Here is a 22139-nt window from a genome sequence, read left to right as displayed (position 1 = left end):
ACCTGGTGGCCCATACTGAGGCCAGACAACAGAGGACATACCCACAGCATGACTCACAGCCCTTCTGTCTGCAAGGCCAGTCAAATTATATGTTAATATAATAACCCACACATCTGTCATACTCATAGAGGGAAGGGGATGGTTTTGCTGTGAGCAATGAACACTAATTGTAGCCAAGTGACAGTTGACTTCCCACGGCAAGGTAAGTAGAGAGAAACTACTGGACCCTAAATGTCACCCCTGAGACCACGTCCATGGAGATGCTCATATCATCGGATTCCTCTGGAAGAACTTTATTTATTTATCCACCCATCCATTCATTCATTTATCCACTGGTTTTGCTTGTTTCAAGACAGGGTTTCTCTGTGTATTCCTGGCTGTCCTGGAACTTGCTCTGTAGCCTTGAGCTCCGGTGATCCACCTGCCTCTGCCTTCTTGTGCTGGGATTAAAGGCATGTGCCACCTCCACCCAAACTTTTTTGGTTTTAATATTAAAAAAAATATATGTGTATGGGTGTTTTGCTTGCATGTTTATCTGTGCACAATATACATGCAGTGCCTGAAGAGGCCAAAAGAGGGCATCAGATCCACTGAGAATGGAGTCACAGCTGGTTGTGAGCTGCCATGTAGATGCTGGGAATGGAACCGAGGTCCTCTGGTTGAGCAGCCAGTGCTCTTAACTGCCCAGCCATCTCTCCAATCTTAGAAGAACATCTTTTAAAATGCAAATATGCCCTTTTCCGTGCTGCCCAGTATGCCCTTCTGATTTTTAAACAGCCAGTTCAAATGTCACGGTCTCTGTTAGAAGCAGGTAGTAATTTTCCTAGTAGTTTGCCTCAGCCTCTGAAGGAATTCATTGTCATCATGGTGGGTCCCTGCGTGACTTGCTCTGCTTGGCAGCCCAGGGTGAGTGTTCATTACTGGCCTAACACCACACATGGAATGAACTGACTAGATAAAATTATCAACATTACTCTTCTGTTCCAACGGAGGGTAGACCACAAAAGCCTCTTCCCAGGCCGCCCTGAGGAGCCTCTCTCTTGACTTCTCTATTTCATGTCTGTTCTCTGCACGTTGCACACCCATGTTTGCATGTGGAGGCGTTCCTTGGTTGAAGGTTACTGCCAGCTCGGTTACAAGAACCTTGGGTGTTCCTTGAATGGAAGGGATGAGCGTTGGGGTTTTTAGAACAGGGAAGTCCCAAGGCTAAAGCATGACGGGATGTCAGACAGGAAGAACAGGTTGGAGAAGGAAGTATCTATCGGTACCCATTCTTCCTTCCTGGCCAAAGTGGTCAGAGGCCCCCCTCTAGAGTCTTGGGACTGAATGACACAGAAGGGGAAGATCCAGGAAGGGCTGTCTTCTGCCTGGAGGTAAGAGCCATGGTTGTGACCAGGAAGGGAGGTCAGGATGCCCTGGGGATGAATATCTCAGGCCTAGACCGGAGCTTTTGTTCTGACTCATCTACTTCCAACAGAGGTGAGCTGCGCGCAAGTCATTTACTCTTCCTCGCTTCCGTGTCTTCATCTGTAAAATGGGTTTTATCAACAAGTCCAGACTTGGAGGTGGATATGAGATCATCGGCTGGGCCTGACGTTTGGGAACCTGCAGGGGGCAGTACGGGAACCTAGGCCCTAGGAGGACCGGGTGGGGCTGGAGTCCCCGCCGCCCGCCAGCTCCCCGGATCCCCCTTCTGCCGGTCTCCGCTCTGTGCGCTCTGGTGTCCAGGCCAGGCGGGGTGCCCGAGTGGGCCGGGCTGCGCGCTGGCTGGCGGGCGGGGGCGGGCTAGACGCGTCGTGCCGGGCGAGCCGGGGAAGCTGGGTGCCAGCGGGAGACGCCGGCCTCCTTCCCTCCGGGCCGCGGCGACCAGCACCAGGGCCTAGGCAGCCTGGGTAAAGGCCTAACTGGGTCGATCGCTCCTCTGGACCCCGGCTGGACGGCTGCGCTGGGCCCCGGAAGCAAGAACCGGGCAGCTGGGTCGCGGGAGCGGGCAAGTGGCACTGGGAGTTCTGCCGGAGCTTGGGCGCTGAATACGGGGCCTAATGGCAGCTTCACTTTGCGCCCCACCCCCACCCCCACCCCCAAGCCAAGTGGCAATGGGAAAGCAGTTTGGAACCCAGTTTGGTGGGGGGAGCTCCGCATCTTCTTGTTGCACCCCTTCTTTTGATTAGTGCCATGACAACTGCTTGATTAGAGAATTATCCTAGACCTTGACTCAGGGAACCTGGAGCTGATTGATGTCAATCCTGGGATTTGCCAGGTTTTCAGGACTTTCTCCAGCCCCCGGGGTCTCTTGTTTCCAGCCCACTCAAGACCTCAGCCAGCGTCTGCTCTGCCTAGCTGTGCTAAAGCAGGTTGCTCAATGCAGCCTCTTCCCAAGTTTGCCTTTCTTTCAGCCGCAGCGTCAGTGAGGGAGGCCACGCCAGCATAGGGGCACATGCATGCCAGGGAGCTCAGGGGGCCAGAATAGACTCCTTGAGAAAGAGTGCCTTGAGCAGTCTCTTCGAAGGTGTCTGGAACTCTGATAAAGGAGATGCTAACCAAAGTATAGGGACTAAATTAGGAAGGTGAGCGCAAAAATCCAATAGTAGTCCTGGCGTGAGGCGTGGGCTGGGGGCAAACCTGGGAAAATAGCTTGTGTGGGCCTGAGGTTTGTGGCTGTCAAGTGGCATAAGGAATTTAGGGAGCTGGTTTCTGCAGGGAATGAGGGAGAGGAATATCCAACAGTGGAGGCACAGAGGACTTGAGGAAATGGGGGTTTGTAAGGTCTGGAAGGTTCTGAGATGATGAAATGAAGAGCCTGGCAAAAAGCAGATCTGTAGGTCTGGCACCGCCGCCTGTAGAGGAAGGATTCCAATAAAGAGCCAGGGAATAGCGTGTGAATCCAGGGCGTGGGGGAGCTCTGAGGCAAAGAAACCAGAGGAGGGGGGCTGATGGGGCCAGGTTGGCCCGGCTGAAGTGTGAGGCAGAGGCAGCAGCAGCACATCCTTGTGTCAAGCAGGAAGTTCATTCACACATTCATTTATTATTTATGCCAGCCTTACAGGCGGCTTACATAAAAGTCAGAGAGACGATAAAGTGATACAACCATTAAAACTCAGCTAAAAGGATCCGATGGCTGTGGCGCAAAGGCAGAAGGAAATGAATAAGGATGAGTGGGGGTTAAAAACAGGCTCAGAAAAGGCCTGCGAGTGAGCACAGGGCTCCTATCTGAGCTTGCTAGCAGTCAAGCAAAACTAAAACCTAAAAGCAGATGATTGGGGCTGGAACACGGGGCAGAGGCAGCTGTGCCATCAGGAGCTGGTAGGAGATGAAACGGAATCACTCAGGTTAGGATTATTCTTGCTGAGGAGAGCTAGAAGCCAGGCCAGGGCTTCAAAGGCTTACTTTACACATATGAAGAAGGGCTGAGCCTCCCTTGGGAGAGATGGCCCCTTCTTAGATACTAGGGGTTGGAGAGAGAGCAAGAGAGAGAGAGAGAGAGAGAGAGAGAGAGAGAGAGAGAGAGAGAGAGAGATACATGTGTGTGTGTATGCATGTGTGTGTGTATGCATGTGTGTGTGTATATATGTGTGTGTGTGATGTGGGAGGTTTAATGGCTATACATTCACAGTACTGGCTTTTTTTTTTTTAATTTACATTATTAGTGGTGTTTTGTTTGTTTCGAAGTTTTTCTTTTATACATTTATTTGTTTGTGGTGGGTACAGGTTTGGGTGTGTGCAAAGGTCAAAGAACAGCTTTTGGGAGCAGTTTTACCCTGTGGGTTCCTGTAATTGAATTCAGGTCCTCTGCCGGGCAGTGGTGGCGCACGCCTTTAACCCCAGCACTTGGGAGGCAGAGGCAGGCGGATTTCTGAGTTCGAGGCCAGCCTGGTCTACAGAGTGAGTTCCAGGACAGCCAAAGCTATACAGAGAAACCCTGTCTCGAAAAAACAAAAACAAACAAACAAACAAAAAACCAGAATTCAGGCCCTCAGGCTTGGTAGCGGGGTTACTTCCCCCTTGAATCTTTTGCCAACCTCATTCAACACTTTTCTTTTTGCAGGGAAACAGGAAAGAAAGTGGTTCTAAGTGTTCCAGTTTTCCTAAGATGAGGTGGGGCTGCCATTTGCCCAGGACTTCTTGGGCCTCTGACCTGGGAAGAACACCCCAGCTACCAGGTAAGCAGGAAGCAGAGGTTTCTGTTTTGACCTTCCTTTCTGCTTCAGGGTCCAGACACGCCAGGTGCACCAGTTCCAGCTGTGTGGTACTATAGCTGGTGTCCTCCGCACATCACCTCACCGCCCATCTTAGACAAGGGGAGCCGAGCCGAGAAGGACCCCTTCTAGCTGTTTCAATCTAATTTTTTATCCACGACATTAGCTGCATGTTGGCTCTGCACCAGACTGTGGGTTAGGTTTTTGGGTATATAACTGTGAACAGAAGCAGATGTGGGCCCTGCTCTCGTGGAGGGAGATGGATGATAATCAAATAATCATATGGCTAAAAAGAAGATTATGTAATAAGTGCTATTTAGGAATAGCACATGCCCCCATAAGAGCAAATAGAAGGGGAGGTTGATGCCAATGTCAGGGTGTGCACTGGAGGTGGGGTGTGGATGGCTCTGCAGATGCTGCCTCTCTCTTCTCTCGGCAGATGAGCGTATCTCCTTCCGGATCCTACAGAGCTGGCCTTTTAAAGGGGTGCATCCCTTGAAGCCCCCTAGGTGAGACCTGGGAGTGTCAGGCCTCAGAACAGGAGATGGGAGTGGTCAGGACCTCCTCCTGGGAGAGAGAGCTGCATCTCTTGGGGTGGGAAGGGTACAGGGTAACTTCCAAGGATCTAGAGGAAGCTAGCTTAGGGCATGTAGGTACATAAGAATGGGGAGTGGGACCTTGAGAAACCCTGTCTCGAAAAACCAAAAAAAAAAAAAAGAATGGGGAGTGGGATCGATCTAGCAGAGGCCAGTCTAGGTCTCAAGCAGGCAGCAATTAGGGTTGGAGGGGCCAGGTCACAGTCCTTTGGAAGAGCAAGAGTCGGGGCCTCCTCTTAGCAAGTACAGACTAGACTGGACTGAACCCATGCCAGGGTTCACCCCAGTTCTAAGCCTCAGACCATCCCTTGTCTTTGCTCTTAGGGCCTTTATCCGTCACCATGGAAACTCTGCAGACAGTGCTCCCCGACCAGGGAGGCATGGGCAGCTGTTCAGGAGCACCTCTGCCTCTGGTAAAGGAGGGGTGTGGAGAGAAGGGTGGGCTAGGAGGATGAGGATGGGCGCAGAGGAGCCACCACTGTCATGTTGCCTCGCCCTCCCAACTCCCCTCCCTCCTGTCACGCTGTGCTCAGGACCACGTACAAAGCACTGTCAGAGACATTCTCTCCCTACCTTGAGACAACTTTGAGTCCAGTAGCTAGGTGTCAGGAATCCGGTCAGCCCAGGCTCAGCATAATTCGTTCAAAGACTCCATATTTTCTGTCATAGGGCTTTAAACCTTCTGAGTAATCTATAGGTTAATGGAGTTAGTTCTATATGTTCACACCACAATGGGTCCCTGCAACTCTGAGTTCTCCATGTTGACTCCCTAACCTGACTTATAGCCATCCTGGCTAGCCTGAAGAGCCAGCACTTTCAGTCCCTTGCCTTGACCAATGTCCTTTGCTTTTTCATCCAGAAGCTATCCAAAGGCATCGCCGGAACCTCACCGAGTGGTTTAGCCGGCTGCCCAGAGAGGAGCGCCAGTTTGGACCAACCTTTGCTCTAGACACAGTTCACGTTGACCCTGTGATCCGAGAGAGCACCCCAGATGACCTGCTTCGTCCATCCACGGAGCTGGCCACAGGGCATCAACGAACCCAAGCAGGGCTCCCCCCACTGGCTCTGTCTCAGCTCTTTGACCCAGATGCCTGTGGGCGCCGAGTGCAGACAGTGGTATTGTATGGGACCGTGGGTACTGGCAAGAGCACCTTGGTACGAAAGATGGTCTTAGATTGGTGTTATGGGAGACTGCCTGCCTTTGAGTTGCTCATCCCCTTCTCCTGTGAGGACCTCTCATCCCTGGGCCCCACCCCAGCTTCCTTGTGCCAACTCGTGACCCAGCGTTACACACCCCTGAAGGAGGTGCTGCCCCTGATGACTGCTGCGGGATCCCGCCTCCTCTTTGTGCTCCATGGCTTGGAGCGACTCAACCTTGACTTCCGGCTGGCAGGCACAGGGCTTTGCAGTGACCCGGAGGAACCTGGGGCACCAGCTGCCATCATTGTCAACCTGCTGCGCAAATACATGCTTCCCGAGGTGGGTTGCCCCTTGCCATGTCCTGTCACTGCTGTCCCTTAACCTGCCCCATAGAGAATTTTACGTTTTTGCCCTACATGACTGCTGTGTAGGACAACAATGCCTGGGTCAGTTCACCTTGGCTTTTCCTAAATGTGTGACCTTGGGAAAGTCACTCTCCCGCCCAAACCTGCGTGTTCTATCCTCGTTCTATATAGGTTGCGTGAGATACCACATATCAAGTGATAAGTTCAGTGCCCTGGGCCATAGTACATAACCAGTAGTTGATATAAGTTTTTTTGGGCTGGTTCTCACTGTGTAACTCTGGCTGGCCTGGAGCTCACAGAGATCCACCTGCCTCTGCCTCCCAAGTGCTGGGATTAAAGGCGTGAGCTACCACTGCCCAGCTTGGTCTTCTTTATTCTTAGACCCTCCATCTTTAGGGGCTTGAGGCAGTCAGGTTTCTTGAGACATAGATGTTTCTTTCTTAACCTTTAACCATATCCCTCCCAGGCCAGCATTCTGGTAACCACCCGGCCCTCCGCCATTGGCCGAATCCCCAGCAAGTACGTGGGTCGCTATGGTGAAATCTGTGGCTTCTCTGATACCAACCTGCAGAAACTCTACTTCCAGCTCCGCCTTAACCAGCCTGATTGTGGGTATGGTGCTGGGGGTGCAGGTGTCTCAGCCACACCAGCTCAGCGGGACAACCTGATTCAAATGCTGTCCCGGAACCTGGAGGGGCACCATCAGATTGCCGCTGCCTGCTTTCTGCCCTCCTATTGCTGGCTCGTCTGTGCTACCTTGCACTTCCTGCATGCTCCCACACCTGCTGGTCAGACCCTCACAAGCATCTATACCAGCTTCCTACGTCTGAACTTCAGTGGGGAAACACTGGACAGCACCCACCCCCCCAATTTATCCCTGATGTCCTATGCAGCCCGGACTATGGGCAAGTTGGCCTATGAGGGGGTGTCATCCCGAAAGACCTACTTCTCTGAAGAGGATGTCCGTGGCTGCCTGGAAGCTGGCATCAAAACAGAGGAGGAGATTCAGCTGCTCCAAATTTTTCGCCGGGATGCCCTGAGGTTTTTCCTGGCTCCGTGTGTGGAACCAGGGCACCTGGGTACCTTCGTATTCACCGTGCCTGCCATGCAGGAATACCTGGCTGCCCTCTACATTGTTCTTGGTTTGCGCAAGACAGCCCTGCAGCGGGTGGGCAAAGAAGTGGTTGAATTTGTGGGCCGTGTTGGGGAAGATGTCAGCCTGGTATTGGGCATTGTGGCCAAGCTGCTGCCCCTGCGGATTCTGCCTCTGCTCTTCAACTTGCTCAAGGTAATGACTCCTGCCCTCAGCACCTCCCCCAACCCCGTACACACACACCTCCCAAACACACATACACCTTATACCACCTACCCAATACTACCCAACACACACACCCCCCAAACCCCCTAACACACACACCCCTAACACACACACCCCTAATACCACCTACCCAATACTACCCAACACACACACATACCCAAAACCACCCAACACACACACACACACACCTAATACCACCTACCCAATACTACCCAACACACACACACACCCCTAATACCACCTACCAATACTACCTAACACACACACCCAAAACCGCCCAACACACACACACACACACACACCCCTAATACCACCTACCAATACTACCCAACACACACACACCCAAAACCACCCAACACACACACCCCTAATACCACCTACCAATACTACCCAACACACACACACCCAAAACCACCCAACACACACACACCCCTAATACCACCTACCAATACTACCCAACACACACACCCCCCAAACCACCCAACACCCACACACACACACCCCTAATACCACCTACCAATACTACCCAACACACACACACCCAAAACTGCCCAACACACACACACACCCCTAATACCACCTACCCAATACTACCCAACACACACACCCCCCAAACCACCCAACACACACACACCCCTAATATCACCTACTAATACTACCCAACACATATACACCCAAAACCGCCCAACACACACACACACACCCCTAATACCACCTACCCAATACTACTCAACACACACATACCCAAAACCACCCAACACACACACCCCTAATACCACTTACCTAATAATACCCAACATACCATATACATACCCAAAACCACCCAATACACACACACACACACACCCCTAATACCACCTACCAATACTACCCAACACACACACACACACACCCAAAACCACCCAACACACACACACACACACACACACACACACACACACACACACGCACGCACGCACGTGCACGCACACGCCCTTTGCTATTCCTCCCAAGATCCCATGTGTCTGAATATCTATTCCTTGTCCTTCTCCCAGTGCATCGAGGCTACCTCTTGCATAGATGGAAATCTTCTGGGGATTTGACTTTTAGTGGGAGGCCTACGGAATGGGGAGAAGAAAACCACAGCCAGGCTTGGGGGTTAAGAAGGGGGTTGAGGTTATGGGGATTCTTTTGAAACGATCTCATAAAGATTTCTAACAAGAATCCTTTTTTTTTCTCTCTCTCTCTCCCAACTTTTGCTACTGGGAGGCACAGGAAGTCAATACAGTCTCATTCCCAGGCCCAGAAACTTCTCCACCCTCCCCTTTTTGTGTTGGAGATCGAGCCCAGGGTTTTATACTTGGTAGGCAACTGCTCTCCCACTGAGCTACATGCCCCGAACCCGATGCCCAGAAACTTACTTGTGCCTGCTCCTGCAGAGGCGATCAGGCCCCAGGAGCAATGACTTCCTAACTCAATCGCTGGAGACAGGGCTATAAAGCAGATGCCATTTATCCATCTGTACCGGGAGGATGAATGACATAGGTAATTGGTTTAGGATGGTCCATCCTGGGTGCAGGTCCACTCCAGAAACCAGCCAGCAGGCCTGAGGCCAATGCTGGGAGCAGGGCGGATATGGGATGAGCCAGTCTCTGCTGCTGTCTGTCAGACGCTTTAGATGCTTGGTTGTTTGCAAATCAGCCCTGGCAATCTGGAGATCCCTTTTCACCTTAAAGAAATATGGGGCTGGAGAGATAGTTCAATGGTTAAAACGTCTTCATCACAAGCACGAGGATTTCAGTTTGGATCTCCAGATCGCAGGAAAACTCACAGTTCCCCCTGGAAGGCTAAGATATAGGAACCCTAGAACAAGCTGAGTAGCGAGCTCTTGATCTGATTCAGGGACCCTGCCCCCAAAGAATATGGTGGAAGAGTGATCAAGGATGATTCCTGGGATCAATCTCGGGCACACAAGCGCACATGAACCCTGCCCCCCACATACCTGCACACATGCACATATACACACACAGGGAAAAAAATAAAGCGTTGAGAAAACCTAGGTACATGAACTTGTCTAATAGCACACTGATAGCAAGAACAGCTGGGATTTGGGCTCAGGGTTTGTGATTCGGTCAAGTTGTCCCCTTCCTCGGTTTACCTTGGTGTCAGGCACTGGTCCTGAGAAGGCAGAACACTGGTTAGTCAGGGCTACAGAGCTAAAGCTGAACTTTACCTTTTTCAGGGCAACAAAGTATAAAGATTAAGAGCAGAAATGTAGTAACCCAGAGACCTGAGTTCAAGTCCCGAGCTCTGCCACGCACTAGCTGTGTAGCCTTTAAGTTATTTAAGCCTTGCTCTAGGTTTCTGTTAAATGGGGCAATAATAGAATTTATTCATTGATATCACTTAGAGCTCAAATTAATCCTTGGGGTCTGGCACATAATAATAATAATAATAATAATAATAATAATAATAATAATAATAATAATGCCATTTAATTGTTTATAAAACAAAAATGGGGACTGACAAAATGTCTCACAGAGTGAAGAGGCTTGCCTTTCACTCCTAGTGGCCTGGGTTTGACCCTCGGAATCTACATAAACGTGGAAGGAGGGGACCAAGTATAATGGCTCACACCTTTAATCCTGACCCTATAGAGGCAAAAGCAGGCTGATATCTGTGAGTTCCAGGCTAGTGTGGTCTATTCTACATAGTGAGTTATATTGGCCAGCCAGGGCTACATAGTGAGACTTTTCTTCCCAAAATAAGTTTGTTTGTTTTTAAAGTAAGGAACCAACCTCACAGACTTGTCCTTTGGCTTCTACACATGTGTGTGTATTCATGTGTGTGTGTGTGCAGGCTGGCCTCGAACTCAAAGATCTATTTGCCTCTGCCTCCCAAGTGCTGAGATTAAAGACATGCAACCACTACCTACTGGCAAGAGCCTGTTTTAATGAAACAAACAAACAAACAAACAAACAGAAAGCAAAACAAAACCAAAGATTAATAGAGGAAAAGATTTGAAAAAAAGATTTCAGAGAGCTAGAGAGAAAGATGGTTCAGGAGTTGAGAGATCCTTTTGAGCCGGGTGGTGGTGGCGCACGCCTTTAATCCCAGCACTTGGGAGTCAGAGGCAGGCGGATTTCTGAGTTCGAGGCCAGCCTGGTCTACAAAGTGAGTTCCAGGACAGCCAAGGCTATACAGAGAAACCCTGTCTCGGAAAGAGAGAGAGAGAGAGAGAGAGAGAGAGAGAGAGAGAGAGAGAGAGAGAGAGAGAGAGAGAGAGAGATATCCCTTTGCCTCTGCAGAGGGCCTGAGTTCATTTCCCAGCACCCATGTTAAGTGGCTCACAACCACCTGCGCCTCCAGCCTTGGGGAGACCCAACTTCCTCTGGCCTCTTCGGGCACCTGCCCTCATATGCAATACCTACACACATACATATAATTAAAAATTAAAAAAAAAAAAAAACTTTAAAAGAAATGCAAGGAGCTAGGGAGATGGATGGCTCGGTGGTTAAGAGCACTTGTTCTTGCAGAGGATCTGGGCTCTGTTCCCAGTATCCATGTGGTGGCTCCCAACCATCCATAATTCTAGTCCCAGAGGATCTAATGTTCTCTTCTGACCTCCACAGGCACCAGACATACACATGGTGCATATACATGCCTGCAGGCAAAACGCTCATGCACATAATAGTAAAAATAAAATAAAATAATAAAATAAAATAATTCAAACAAAAGGGAATATAGATGGAGTGGGGTGTAGTTCCATAGTTGAGCACATGTTTAACACGCATGAAGCCTTGGGCTCAACCCTCAACACTGTCCCCACAAAAAGTCCCTGTATTAAACATACACAGGTCCTTTTCAACATAATATAGTTCTGGTCATCTAACACAGGTAGCTACCACATAACCATTCTAGACTTAGCATTTACATTGTATTAAGTGTTTCAAGTCGCCCAGAGATTATTTAATATACAGTAGGGCATGCATAAACTATATACACAAATACTGACTCATTTTATGTAAGGGACTTGAGCATCCAGGCGTATGTGACATCCATGAGGGATCTAGAACCAACTCTCTGTGGAGGGACAACTGTATTCATTCTTCCTCTCCACCTCTTAGACTGGGAAAATGAACTGGCACTTGGGCAAAAGGAAGAGATCTCTAACATCTGGAATCCATGAGACAAGTGTTTGAGAGATAGCCCTAGAAAAAGTTCATTTGGGGCCAGATTATCAAAAGTTTCATATTCCAGGCTAAATGTTTGGAGTTTGCCCCACGGGCAGCAGGAAGCCACGGAGGGTGTCCCAGCAAGGGGGAAGGAAGTAGCGCAATCTGCAAGTGGTGTTGCGAATTCAAGGGGAGACCCCAAGGTTAGAACAGTCAGAGGGTGTATCTATCTGGAACTGAACCTTGGAGGCTTGATTGGATGTTTGGAAACACCCCTCACCCTGCCGCCATGCTTCTTTTCCAGGTAGTTCCACGAGTCTTTGGGCGCATGGTGAGTAAGAATCGGGAGGCAGTGGCCCAGGCTATGGTGTTGGAGATGTTCCGGGAGGAAGACTACTACAATGACGATGTTCTGGATCAGATGGGTGCCAGCATCCTGGGTGTGGAGGGCCCCCGACGCCACCCAGATGAACCCCCTGAGGATGAAGTCTTTGAGCTCTTCCCCATGTTCATGGGCGGACTTCTCTCTGCCCACAACCGGGCGGTGCTGGCTCAGCTCGGCTGTCCCATCAAGAACCTGGATGCGCTGGAGAATGCCCAGGCCATCAAGAAGAAACTGGGGAAGCTGGGTCGGCAGGTGCTGCCTCCCTCGGAGCTTCTTGACCATCTTTTCTTTCACTACGAGTTCCAGAACCAACGCTTCTCAGCTGAGGTGCTAGGCTCCCTACGCCAGCTCAATTTAGCGGGTGTGCGCATGACACCCCTCAAGTGCACAGTGGTAGCCTCTGTACTGGGAAGTGGAAGGCACCCCCTGGATGAGGTGAACTTGGCCTCCTGCCAGCTGGACCCCACTGGGCTACACACTCTCATGCCTGTCCTCCTGCGTGCCCGGAAACTGGGGTGAGGACTAGTCCTTTATGTACAGGCAGGAAGTGGGGAAAGGGTTGGAGGGGCAGCAGGAGAGAGAAGGTGCTGAGGAGGCCAAAGGAGTGAAGAAGGGCCAGGGGACATGCATGGAGTCGGCTTTCTGTTGCTATGACAATACCAAAGGCTAGCTACTTTCTAAAAAAGAGGTCTGCCAGACAACGCAGGCCTGTAGTCCCAGCATCCAAAAACCAGGCAGAAGGAGTGCTATGAGTTTGAGTCCAGCGTGAGCTACACGGTGAATTCTGGGCCAGCCTGGGCTATATAAGACCTTATTTATTTATTTATTTATTTATTTATTTATTTATTTATTTATTTATTGGTTTTTCGAGACAGGGTTTCTCTGTGTAGCCCTGGCTGTCCTGGAACTCACTCTGTGGACCAGGCTGGCCTTGAACTCAGAAATCCGCCTGCCTCTGCCTCCCAAGTGCTGGGGTTAAAGGCGTGCGCCACCACTGCCCAGCTTATATAAGACCTTGACTCAAGAAAAAGGAAGGGGAGAGAGGAGTTTACAGTTTTGGAAGCTAAAAGTCTGTGTATAGGTTCGTCTTCTGGTAAAGCTCTCTGAGGCTGCACTGCAACATGGCAGACGAGCAGAAAAGGCGACAGCTGTGTGCGGAGAAGGCCCTGAAGGCAGAGAGGGAACCAAAGCCCCCCAAGTCTAGTGAATGCTCTCCAAGTGCAGATCTCTGATCCTCAAACCAGGCTTCCTCTCTCAAAGGCTCTCCCTTCTCGCAGTACAACTACGAACTTCCAACCCATGTCCCTTGACATAGCAGACCACAGCAGGGCAAGGTGGAGAAGGCGTGGGCTGAGGTGACTTGAGCAACAGGGGCCAAGCAGGATGTGTGGATGGCAGGAAGCAGGCTGGTGAGGAGGAGGCACACTCCATGGGAAGACCCCATGTTGATCTGCTTTCTTGGTCTCTTGCCTCCCCTTCTCTGGCCACCTTCTGCTCCAGGTTGCAACTCAACAATCTCGGCCCTGAGGCCTGCAGAGACCTCCGAGACCTGCTGCTACACGAGCAATGCCAGGTCACCACTCTTCGGTGAGTGTCCTATGTAGCAGGGGCCTGGTGGAAGGCTCTGCCTCTTCCAATGGCCTCAGACATGGTGAGGCTGCCCTGGCTCCAGTAAAGAGGTTTTCCTGGGCACTGGCTGGCTCCCTGTCCAGGTCCATTCATTACAAGCATTTGAAAGGAGCAAGGTGGGGGGCACACAACCTTTAACCCCAGTACTAGGGAGGCACAGAGAAGCAGATCTCTGAGTTCAAAGCTACCCTGGTCTATAGAGCAAGTTTCAGTATAGCCAGGACTATACTGAAAGAAACTCTGTCTCAAACAAACAAACAAACGGAAATAAATATAAAAGAACAAGGAAGACACCCAGAGTGGGTGCTAAGAAAGCCTTTCTCTTGGCTAATATCAGCCTGGAGGACAGGAAGGCTGCAGTAATTCCTGGGCCAGTTGCCTGGCAACAGAATCCCTTATCCCTGCAGACTCACCATAATGCTGGGTACTTTCTAGTTGCTCTCAAGGTGTTGGCTGATTTCCTAGGAACCCAGATGCCTGGGGGGCCCTGTTTCTAATGAGAACCAGAAGAGGTGAATGAGGAAGAGGAAAGGGGGCTGAAGGGGGGACCTCTGGTGAGATGGCTCAGAAGGTGAAAGTGACTGGTGCCAAGCCTGAAAAAACGGAGCTTAATCCCCAGGGCTCGAATATTGGTTGGAAGGAAAGAACCAGTTCCCACAAGTGTCCTCTGACCTCCCCAGCCCATCCCCCCCCCCACTTCACTCCCACAGGCACACATGCACAGAATAAATGATTTTTAAATGAAAAGTGGGGGTGGGGGGACTGGGACAGTAGAAAGATGGAACCAGAGAGGAGGGAGGACCAAAGGCTGGGGAGGCTGTAAAGGAAGGTGTAAGAGGGATAATAGGAACAGAAGAGTGAGGGGGTGGGGGGAGGGAGGGTCTGAAAGCTAGAGAAATAGAAGGGAGGGAGAGAGACAACCTGCTTGCCCCCACTCTCCCTCCTGGGCAGGAGCCGCTGTCCATTTTGCTGTCCCTTTGCCTGGGCCCCAATTTCCGTGTTCTGACTGACCTCCAACCTAGATGTGCCCCCTTTGGCCAACGTCCTAACAACCAGCTTGGGTGTCTACAGTGCCCTACCCCCTAACCTTGGCTTGCCTGTACTCCTCAGGCTGTCCAACAACCCACTGACAGCAGCAGGGGTGGGCTTGCTGATGGACGGGCTGGCAGGAAACACTTCGGTGACACATCTGTCCCTACTGCACACTGACCTTGGAGACGAGGGACTGGAGCTGCTGGCTGCCCAGCTGGACCGCAACAAACAACTGCAGGAACTGAACGTGGCCTACAATGGTGCTGGCGACACAGTGGCTCTGGCCTTGGCTAAGGCTGCACGGGAGCACCCTTCCCTGGAGCTGTTGCAGTAAGTCCTGCTCCTGGTCTCCTGCCCCAGGCTTATTGCCTCTCTTTTCTATGTTCTTCCTAACCTGGGGTGCTGTGAACCTACTCTTCGTATTACCTTTCTGATCCTGGTTTGCTGAGTGCTGAGCTAACCCAAGTCCTCTGTGACTGTCCCTTATTCTGCTACCCTCCCCCCCCCAACCCCCAGGGGACTATACTATCTCTGGTCACACCAAATGTTTCCATTGGCTCCTCTGCCTCTGGCTTATTGCAGATTCTTTTTATGATGCTAGGTAGAGAACCCAGGGCTCTTCACATGCTAAACACTCTACCATCTGAGCCTTTTCCTCAGATCTTATTACACACACTTGACCCCTCCCATTCCGCAGCCCGAAGGGAATTATAAGGCTTCCTGGCTCTCTGCCCATCCATCTTGGATCTTCCTTCTCAAAACCCTGTTAAATGACATCCTCCCATCTCTTTCTCCTACAGCCTCTACTTCAATGAGCTGAGTTCAGAGGGCCGCCAGGTCCTGCGGGATTTGGGTGGCTCTGGCGAAGGTGGTGCCCGGGTTGTAGCCTCGCTGACGGAGGGGACAGCGGTGTCTGAGTACTGGTCAGTGATCCTTAGTGAAGTCCAGCGCAACCTCAACAGCTGGGACCCGGTTCGGGTCCAGAGGCATCTCAAGCTGTTGCTCCGTGATCTGGAAGATAGCCGAGGCTCCACCCTTAATCCTTGGCGCAAGGCTCAGCTTCTGCGAGTGGAGAGCGAGGTCAAGACTCTTCTGGAGCAGCTGGGAGGCTCTGGACACTGAGATAGTGACAGCTGTGACAGAGCTGTGGGACCACTGGCTCCCTCTGTGGCTTCCTGGCTTGTACAACTCCTTCCAGAAAGATCCCTAAAACTGTGCTGCCCCCACCACAAGTCCAGCCTAGAGTTCCCAAGGTCAAATGCGGTGGATTGATGTTGGACTTGGATATGGAACATGTTACCTCTTCCTTTGCCTAGAAGGACTAAGGATATGACATGTCAGTGGCCAAATTGCCTTGTGACTCCACCACCAGTCTTGCCTCTTCCTTCTCTGTGTTGGCCATGCTGGGGGTTCCGCTAGTCAGCACATGTACTGGACTGCTCCCCATCCTGCCTTACGCTCACCTCTGGACACAAAATGCCCTCACACTGGTGCTTTTCCCAGCCTCATGTCTCTCAAATGCACAGGTATCGATGGCTCCAAGGCTACCAGGGACAAGTGTGCCAACCTTGCTGCTATTAAAAGGCTGTGTGTCTTCCACCCCCTGTGGTCTCTACTTCTTTGCCTGGTGCTTCCAAGAAAGGGTTAGTTTGGTTTACCTTCTATTGCAGATGGCCGGCCCTTGGCCACCAGAGGCAGTAGTGTCCTGTTGCTGGAGTTTTTAGTGTCAATGCCTGGGCACTGGTGTCCTCCCCTCCCCCCCATCAAGCTGAGCTCTGCCGATCATCCTCAGTAAGCTGTTTAAAAAGAGAATAGTGAAAAGGCAGAGGAGAAGGGCTGGAGAGATGGTTCAGCAGGTTCAGATAACGCCTTGCTCTTCCAGAGGACAGTAATTGAATTCCCAGCAACCACATGATGGTGGGGGTGGAGTGGGGTGGGGGAATGGGTGGGGGGGGGGAGATCCAACACCCTCATGGCCTTTATGGAGCAACTGCATCTTCTGCACCTCTCTCTCTCTCTCTCTCTCTCTCTCTCTCTCTCTCTCTCTCTTTCTCTTTCCCCTGTCCTCATTTTCTCATTCATAAATGTGTGCAAACACATGTGTGCACGTGTGCACACACACACACACACACACAAACACAAATAAATGAACAAAATTAAAGCTTAGGAAAGCAGAGAAAGGAAATTCGTTTGAGGTGACCACCCTGGGAAGAGGAACAAACAAATAGGCCTGGTGACAATCCCAACCCCAAAGCTCATTTTTCAGGGTCCACCCCTGGGATTTAGTGTGCTGAGTAGTCCCTGTCAGGACTCAGTGACTGTTCCAGTCCATCCAGCTTGGTGGTCTGACAAATCGTCCGAAGTTCGTGAAATCTCTCTTTGGGAGACAAGTTCTGGCTGGCATCGGGGCTTCATCTTTTCTCTTCCCCAGTTGAAGATTCCTGAAGAAATTCTAATTCTTTGAGATGCATTGTTTGAATAGTCTGATAGGGAGAGGCTCAGTATCTTTAGATAACTCTGTTGCTGGAAGGCCCCAGTGTGAGATCCTGGGATGAGATTACTCATGCTGGGCCTTTGACTTCCCATAACCCTTCTCATACCTACTGCCCTCAGCTTGAGATGACAGCGGTTTGCTTTTTGTTGTGCATAAATGCACCTGGGTCTTAAAAGAAAGGTAGGGCGCAAGGCTGGGGACAGAAGGAACCTATACTTGCACTTTGCAGAGAATAAGTCCCGTTGCTGTTAACCATTACCCCGAAGCTTCCTTGCAGTGTCTTCAAGAAGGCGTGACTCGGGAGGGGGCAGGTGGGAGGGTCAGCTGTTTATAACGAACCTTGTCCCTACTCTTAAGTCCTGGGTCACTGATCCAACTATGGAGGCAGCTGCAGGTAGGAAGTGGGAAGATATCCTCCGAGGGAGACTTCGGGGTGGCGGCAGAGGGGGCAGATTTGGAATCTTTGGGTCTAGAACACACTTGCTATAGGGGCTTCGAGTCCCGAGGCAAGGAGAAATAGGAATGAGGTGGGTTTATAGGTCTGTCTTCCTGGTCCACGCCCTCTCCTGATAGGCTTAGATTTATGTGCCATAGAACTGGGGGAGAGTCAGCAACCGTGTGTGTGTGTGTGTGTGTGTGTGTGTGTGTGTGTGTGTGTGTGTGTGTTTCTCCTAAGCCCTTTTGGTTTTGTTTTTTGTTTGTTTGTTTGTTTGTTTGTTTGTTTTGTTTTTTTGTTTTAAATCATGAAAGTCCTGTCTCTGCTGGGCAGTGGTGGCACAGGCCTTTAACCCCAGCACTTGGGAGGCAGAGGCAGGTGGATTTCTGAGTTCCAGGCCAGCCTGGTCTACAGAGTGAGTTCCAGGATAGCCAGGGCTACACAGAGAAACCCTATCTTGAAAAACGAAAAGCAAAACAACAACAACAAAAAACCAAGAAAGTCCCGTCTCTGGGGGGAGTGTGTCTACTCTCACCCTCCTTTGTCCACAGATCTTCGGGACACGGCCTTGTTAACTCAGTAAGTTGTCTGAGGGTTGGAGAAGAACTGAAGGTGGGGGGAATCTCAGCTGGCATCAGCACCTAAAGTAGAACTTGGGACCCGAGTCCAGCTACGAACTCCTTTTATTTACCTCTCCTGCCTCCTTACAGGAAGTTTAAATTTAATCCAAGGCTGGGCATTGACAATCCTGTCCTCTCCCTGGCTGAAGACCAATCTGGTAACCCCCTCACCCCTGGCAACTGTTTCCTTTCCCTAGAGACACTACAGTGCCACACAGCCTCCTATCTCCTTGGTAACTGCTGCCTCCCTCTGATATCAGTAACTAAGCAGAGGAAGAGGGGGCAGACATCCCTTTGCTTTAGCCGTCCAGCCCACGCAGAGTTCATTCAGCTATAAGGCCCACTCTCTCACTGGCTGACCAGCGCTCTGACAGGAAGCTGGGACTAGCAGTCATTTGATGCTCTTGTGCAGGGGCTGCATCTCTCTCTCTCTCTCTCTCTCTCTCTCTCTCTCTCTCTCTCTCTCTTTTTTTTTTTTTTTTTTTGCTACCTACCTTCTCCTCCAGATCCCTGGAACCTGCACCGGCCTCGCTTCTGTCTGTTGAGCAAGGAGGAAGAAAAGAGTTTTGGGTTCCATCTGCAGCAGCAGATTGGCAAGGCTGACCATGTGGTGTGTAGGGTGGATCCAGGCACCTCTGCCCAGCGCCAGGGTCTCCGGGAAGGAGATCGGATCCTAGCGGTGAACAATATTCGCGTGGCACACGAGGACTATGCGGTGGTGAGGCTGGGCTGGGACTCCTTGTGGTACAAAAGAACATTCCAGAACACTCCAGGGAGGCACAGCCTGGCGCTTGTCGGGCACTGCACCGGCCAAGCCTCACTTTCCTCAGACCCTATGATTTGGAGGTACCTAGGTAGAAGGATTGGGTGAAGCCATCTACAGACGTGGTTTTTACAATGAAGATGCACGTTCTAGGGGATCCTGGGATTTCAGAGGGCCAACCTTTCTTTCCTGTGTGCCCTTTTATAGGTAGTGCGCTACATCCGGGCCAGCGGTCCCAGGGTTTTGCTGACGGTCTTGGCACAAAACGTGCACGACGTGGCACGTGCTCAGCGGGAGAGCGATGCTTTCCTCTGTCCTACCCTAGCCTCGGGGGTCAGGCCCCGGTTGTGCCATGTCGTAAAAGATGAAGGTGGCTTTGGCTTCAGCGTCACCCACGGTGAGCTTAGGGCCTGATGTGAGAGGACAGGGTTGGGGGGAGCTCGGCTTCTGTTCCAGGCAGGCAGGCGGCAGGCTGGACTTACTTTTTTTTTTTTTTTTTTCCTTTAGGAGCTAGAGGTCCTTTCTGGTTGGTGCTCAGTGCAGGGGGAGCTGCTGAGAGGGCAGGGGTGCCCCCTGGGGCCAGGCTGCTAGAAATGAATGGTGTCAGCGTGGAGAAGTTCACTTACAACCAGCTCAACAGGAAGGTAGAGCTTCCTCCAGTGACTCCCTACATGAGCTCTCCCTCCTGACCTGAGGGTCAGTTATGTGTCACCCCCTCTTCTTTTCCCTATAGTTTTCATGAGGCTTGCCCTCATTCCTGGTCCGCCGGAGGAGAGGCTGAGGAGATAAGTCCCTTTCTGTCCCACACAGGTGGCCCATGCTTATAGTCTTGTTCTGCTCTCACAGCTTGGGCAGAGTGGAGATCGGGTGACTCTGCTGGTGGCAGGGCCGGAGGTAGAGGAACAGTGTCACCAACTAGGAATGCCTCTTGCTGCACCCCTGGCAGAAGGCTGGGCATTGCCTGCCAAGCCCCGGTGTCTAAACATAGAGAAAGGGCCTCAAGGCTTTGGGTTCCTGCTCCGCGAAGAAAAGGGCCTGGACGGTCGACTTGGTGAGTGGCAGCTCTGGAGGTGGGTAGGAAACTGGACGTTAGGCTGGTCATACACATCTAACTGTATGCTTTTCAGTGTCCATGAGAGGTGCCCCACAGCCCCCAATGGCATCCTCCCACATCCTATGGGGTTAGTTCCTGGGAGAGCATGGGCATGAACCAGGGGAGAGCAGTAAAGATGTCTATGTCCCAGGGCAGTTCTTGTGGGAGGTGGATCCAGGACTGCCAGCTGACAAGGCCGGGATGAAGGCTGGAGACCGCCTGGTGGCCGTGGCTGGGGAAAGCGTGGATGGGCTGGGCCATGAGGAAACAGTGTCTAGGATCCGAGCACAGGGTTCTTGTGTCTCCCTCATTGTGGTCGATCCTGAGGCTGACCGCTTCTTCAACATGGTATGTGTATGTGACAGGGTTGGGGAGAGGGCATGAATGGAACAGGGCTTAGGTGCCACCAGTTCTCCCCCCCGCCCCCCAACCCCCAGGTACGCCTGTCTCCCCTCCTCTTCTTGGAGAACACCGAGATTGCTGCCCCTCCTCTGGCAGCAACCAAGGATCTTCCAGTTGAAGACACAGTTGAGCCTTCTGGCCTTGCTGGCTCCCGCCAATGCTTCTTATACCCTGGGCCTGGAGGTGGCTATGGATTCAGACTCTGTTGTGTAGCCAGTGGGCCTTGTCTTTTCATCTCCCAGGTGACTGATGTAGCATCATGTGTCTTGGAATTTACCCATCATTCACCACCTACCTTTCTCTGCCCCCCAATCTGCCCAGCCTTAGAACACCTGACCAACACTTTCGTGTATCCCTCTACACTGCCAGGTGACCCCAGGAGGCTCAGCTGCCCGGGCAGGGCTGCAAATGGGAGATAAAATTTTGGAGATGAACGGGTATCCTGTGGGTGGAGACAGTGACCTGGATAGGCTTCAGCAGCTGGCTGAGGCCGAGCCACCCCTCTGCCTGAAGCTGGCAGCTAGGAATCCACAGGATTTAGAAGCCTGGATTTCCTCGGAGTCTGGAGAGGTGAAGTCAAAGAGAGATGGAATTATGAGAAGGGCACAGAGGAGGGTTCATGGGTAGCTGTGTGGGATGTGCAAGAAGGAACTGTTGGTCACAGGAGGTGGGGACAGAAGGATCTGTGGACAGAGTTCTATTTCTGACCATGTTGGGGCAGGAAAATGAACTCTCTGGTCCCAGACTGACTCCCTTCTTCTATCTGTGTGTAGGACTGGACTCTGGCTTCAGAATTGCTATAGGACATCCCTGCTTGGCATAGACTTACTGGCATAGACTTGCCTAGTGGTCCCCCTGCCCTTGCTCTGCACCCTGAGGTGGAGGGAGCCAGGAATGGTCTCTCTAAGTTGGAAGTGGGAGCTGGAGGATTCAGACACCACTGATCACAGGACTGCCGGGGAACCTTCTCCAAGGCGAACTCATGGGGGAGCCTGGGACTCCGTAGGATGTTATGTGGAAATTTTGGGGAGCTGTGCCCCAAAGATGAAGTTCTGCTCAAGAAGATGATGCTGTGGAGCTACTTAGGATGGAAGCCATTGAGAACATGGGTTACGTGTGACTCTGTTGTCATGCGGCAGAAGGATTGGAGACGTATTTTCCTTCTACTGGATACCTTAGAATCTTGGGAGCTGGTTCTTGGCTACTGTAACGTCCTGTTACAGCCTTTCCCAGTTGGCCGGTGAGACAGCTCAGTAGGTAAAGGTGCTGGTTCTAAGCCTGACAGCCTGAGCTCACTCACCAGAACCACACGGTAGAAGGAGAGAACCAGCTCCTGGAAGTCATCCTCTGACCTCTGTATGAGCTTAGTATAGATATGCTACAGTCTAAATAAATAAGTAAATAAGTAAATGTATGCATATGTACACACACACACACACACACACACACACACACAAATCTAGCTTTGTGTTTTATTGGTCAGGAAAAACCAAGATAGTTTTGTTTTGTCAAGACA

General features: G+C 51.3%; 2 protein-coding genes across 6 annotated transcripts; both read left to right on the top strand.

The window, feature by feature from the left end:
- Nucleotides 1–1244: 1244 nt before the first annotated feature.
- On the top strand, nucleotides 1245–16152 carry Nlrx1 (NLR family member X1). Of its 5 annotated transcripts, none has more exons than XM_076924842.1 (10): nucleotides 1245–1373; nucleotides 4046–4160; nucleotides 4636–4705; nucleotides 5117–5205; nucleotides 5652–6271; nucleotides 6764–7585; nucleotides 12074–12669; nucleotides 13655–13741; nucleotides 14894–15145; nucleotides 15616–16152. In XM_076924842.1, the coding sequence occupies exons 2-10, from the start codon at nucleotides 4091–4093 to the stop codon at nucleotides 15935–15937; spliced, it is 2928 nt and encodes a 975-aa protein (XP_076780957.1). In that variant the 5' UTR covers nucleotides 1245–1373; nucleotides 4046–4090; the 3' UTR covers nucleotides 15938–16152. The 5 variants fall into 5 exon arrangements, with proteins under 5 accessions (XP_076780957.1, XP_076780958.1, XP_076780955.1 ...); XM_076924843.1 differs by having other exon boundaries at nucleotides 1366–1479; XM_076924840.1 differs by lacking the exon at nucleotides 1245–1373 and adding an exon at nucleotides 1627–1892.
- A 1469-nt stretch (nucleotides 16153–17621) lies between these two features.
- Nherf4 (NHERF family PDZ scaffold protein 4) lies at nucleotides 17622–22006 on the top strand. Its single transcript, XM_076924835.1, has 11 exons — nucleotides 17622–17703; nucleotides 18297–18324; nucleotides 18456–18523; nucleotides 18872–19083; nucleotides 19336–19525; nucleotides 19636–19772; nucleotides 19975–20179; nucleotides 20373–20569; nucleotides 20659–20865; nucleotides 20993–21193; nucleotides 21397–22006. The coding sequence occupies exons 1-11, from the start codon at nucleotides 17688–17690 to the stop codon at nucleotides 21424–21426; spliced, it is 1491 nt and encodes a 496-aa protein (XP_076780950.1). The 5' UTR covers nucleotides 17622–17687; the 3' UTR covers nucleotides 21427–22006.
- The last annotated feature ends 133 nt before the right edge of the window (nucleotides 22007–22139 follow it).

This window comes from Arvicanthis niloticus, chromosome 26 (genome assembly GCF_011762505.2).
Source record: "Arvicanthis niloticus isolate mArvNil1 chromosome 26, mArvNil1.pat.X, whole genome shotgun sequence".
In the NCBI taxonomy this organism is placed as follows: domain Eukaryota; kingdom Metazoa; phylum Chordata; class Mammalia; order Rodentia; family Muridae; genus Arvicanthis; species Arvicanthis niloticus.
This window is presented reverse-complemented; position numbering and strand designations above follow the sequence as displayed.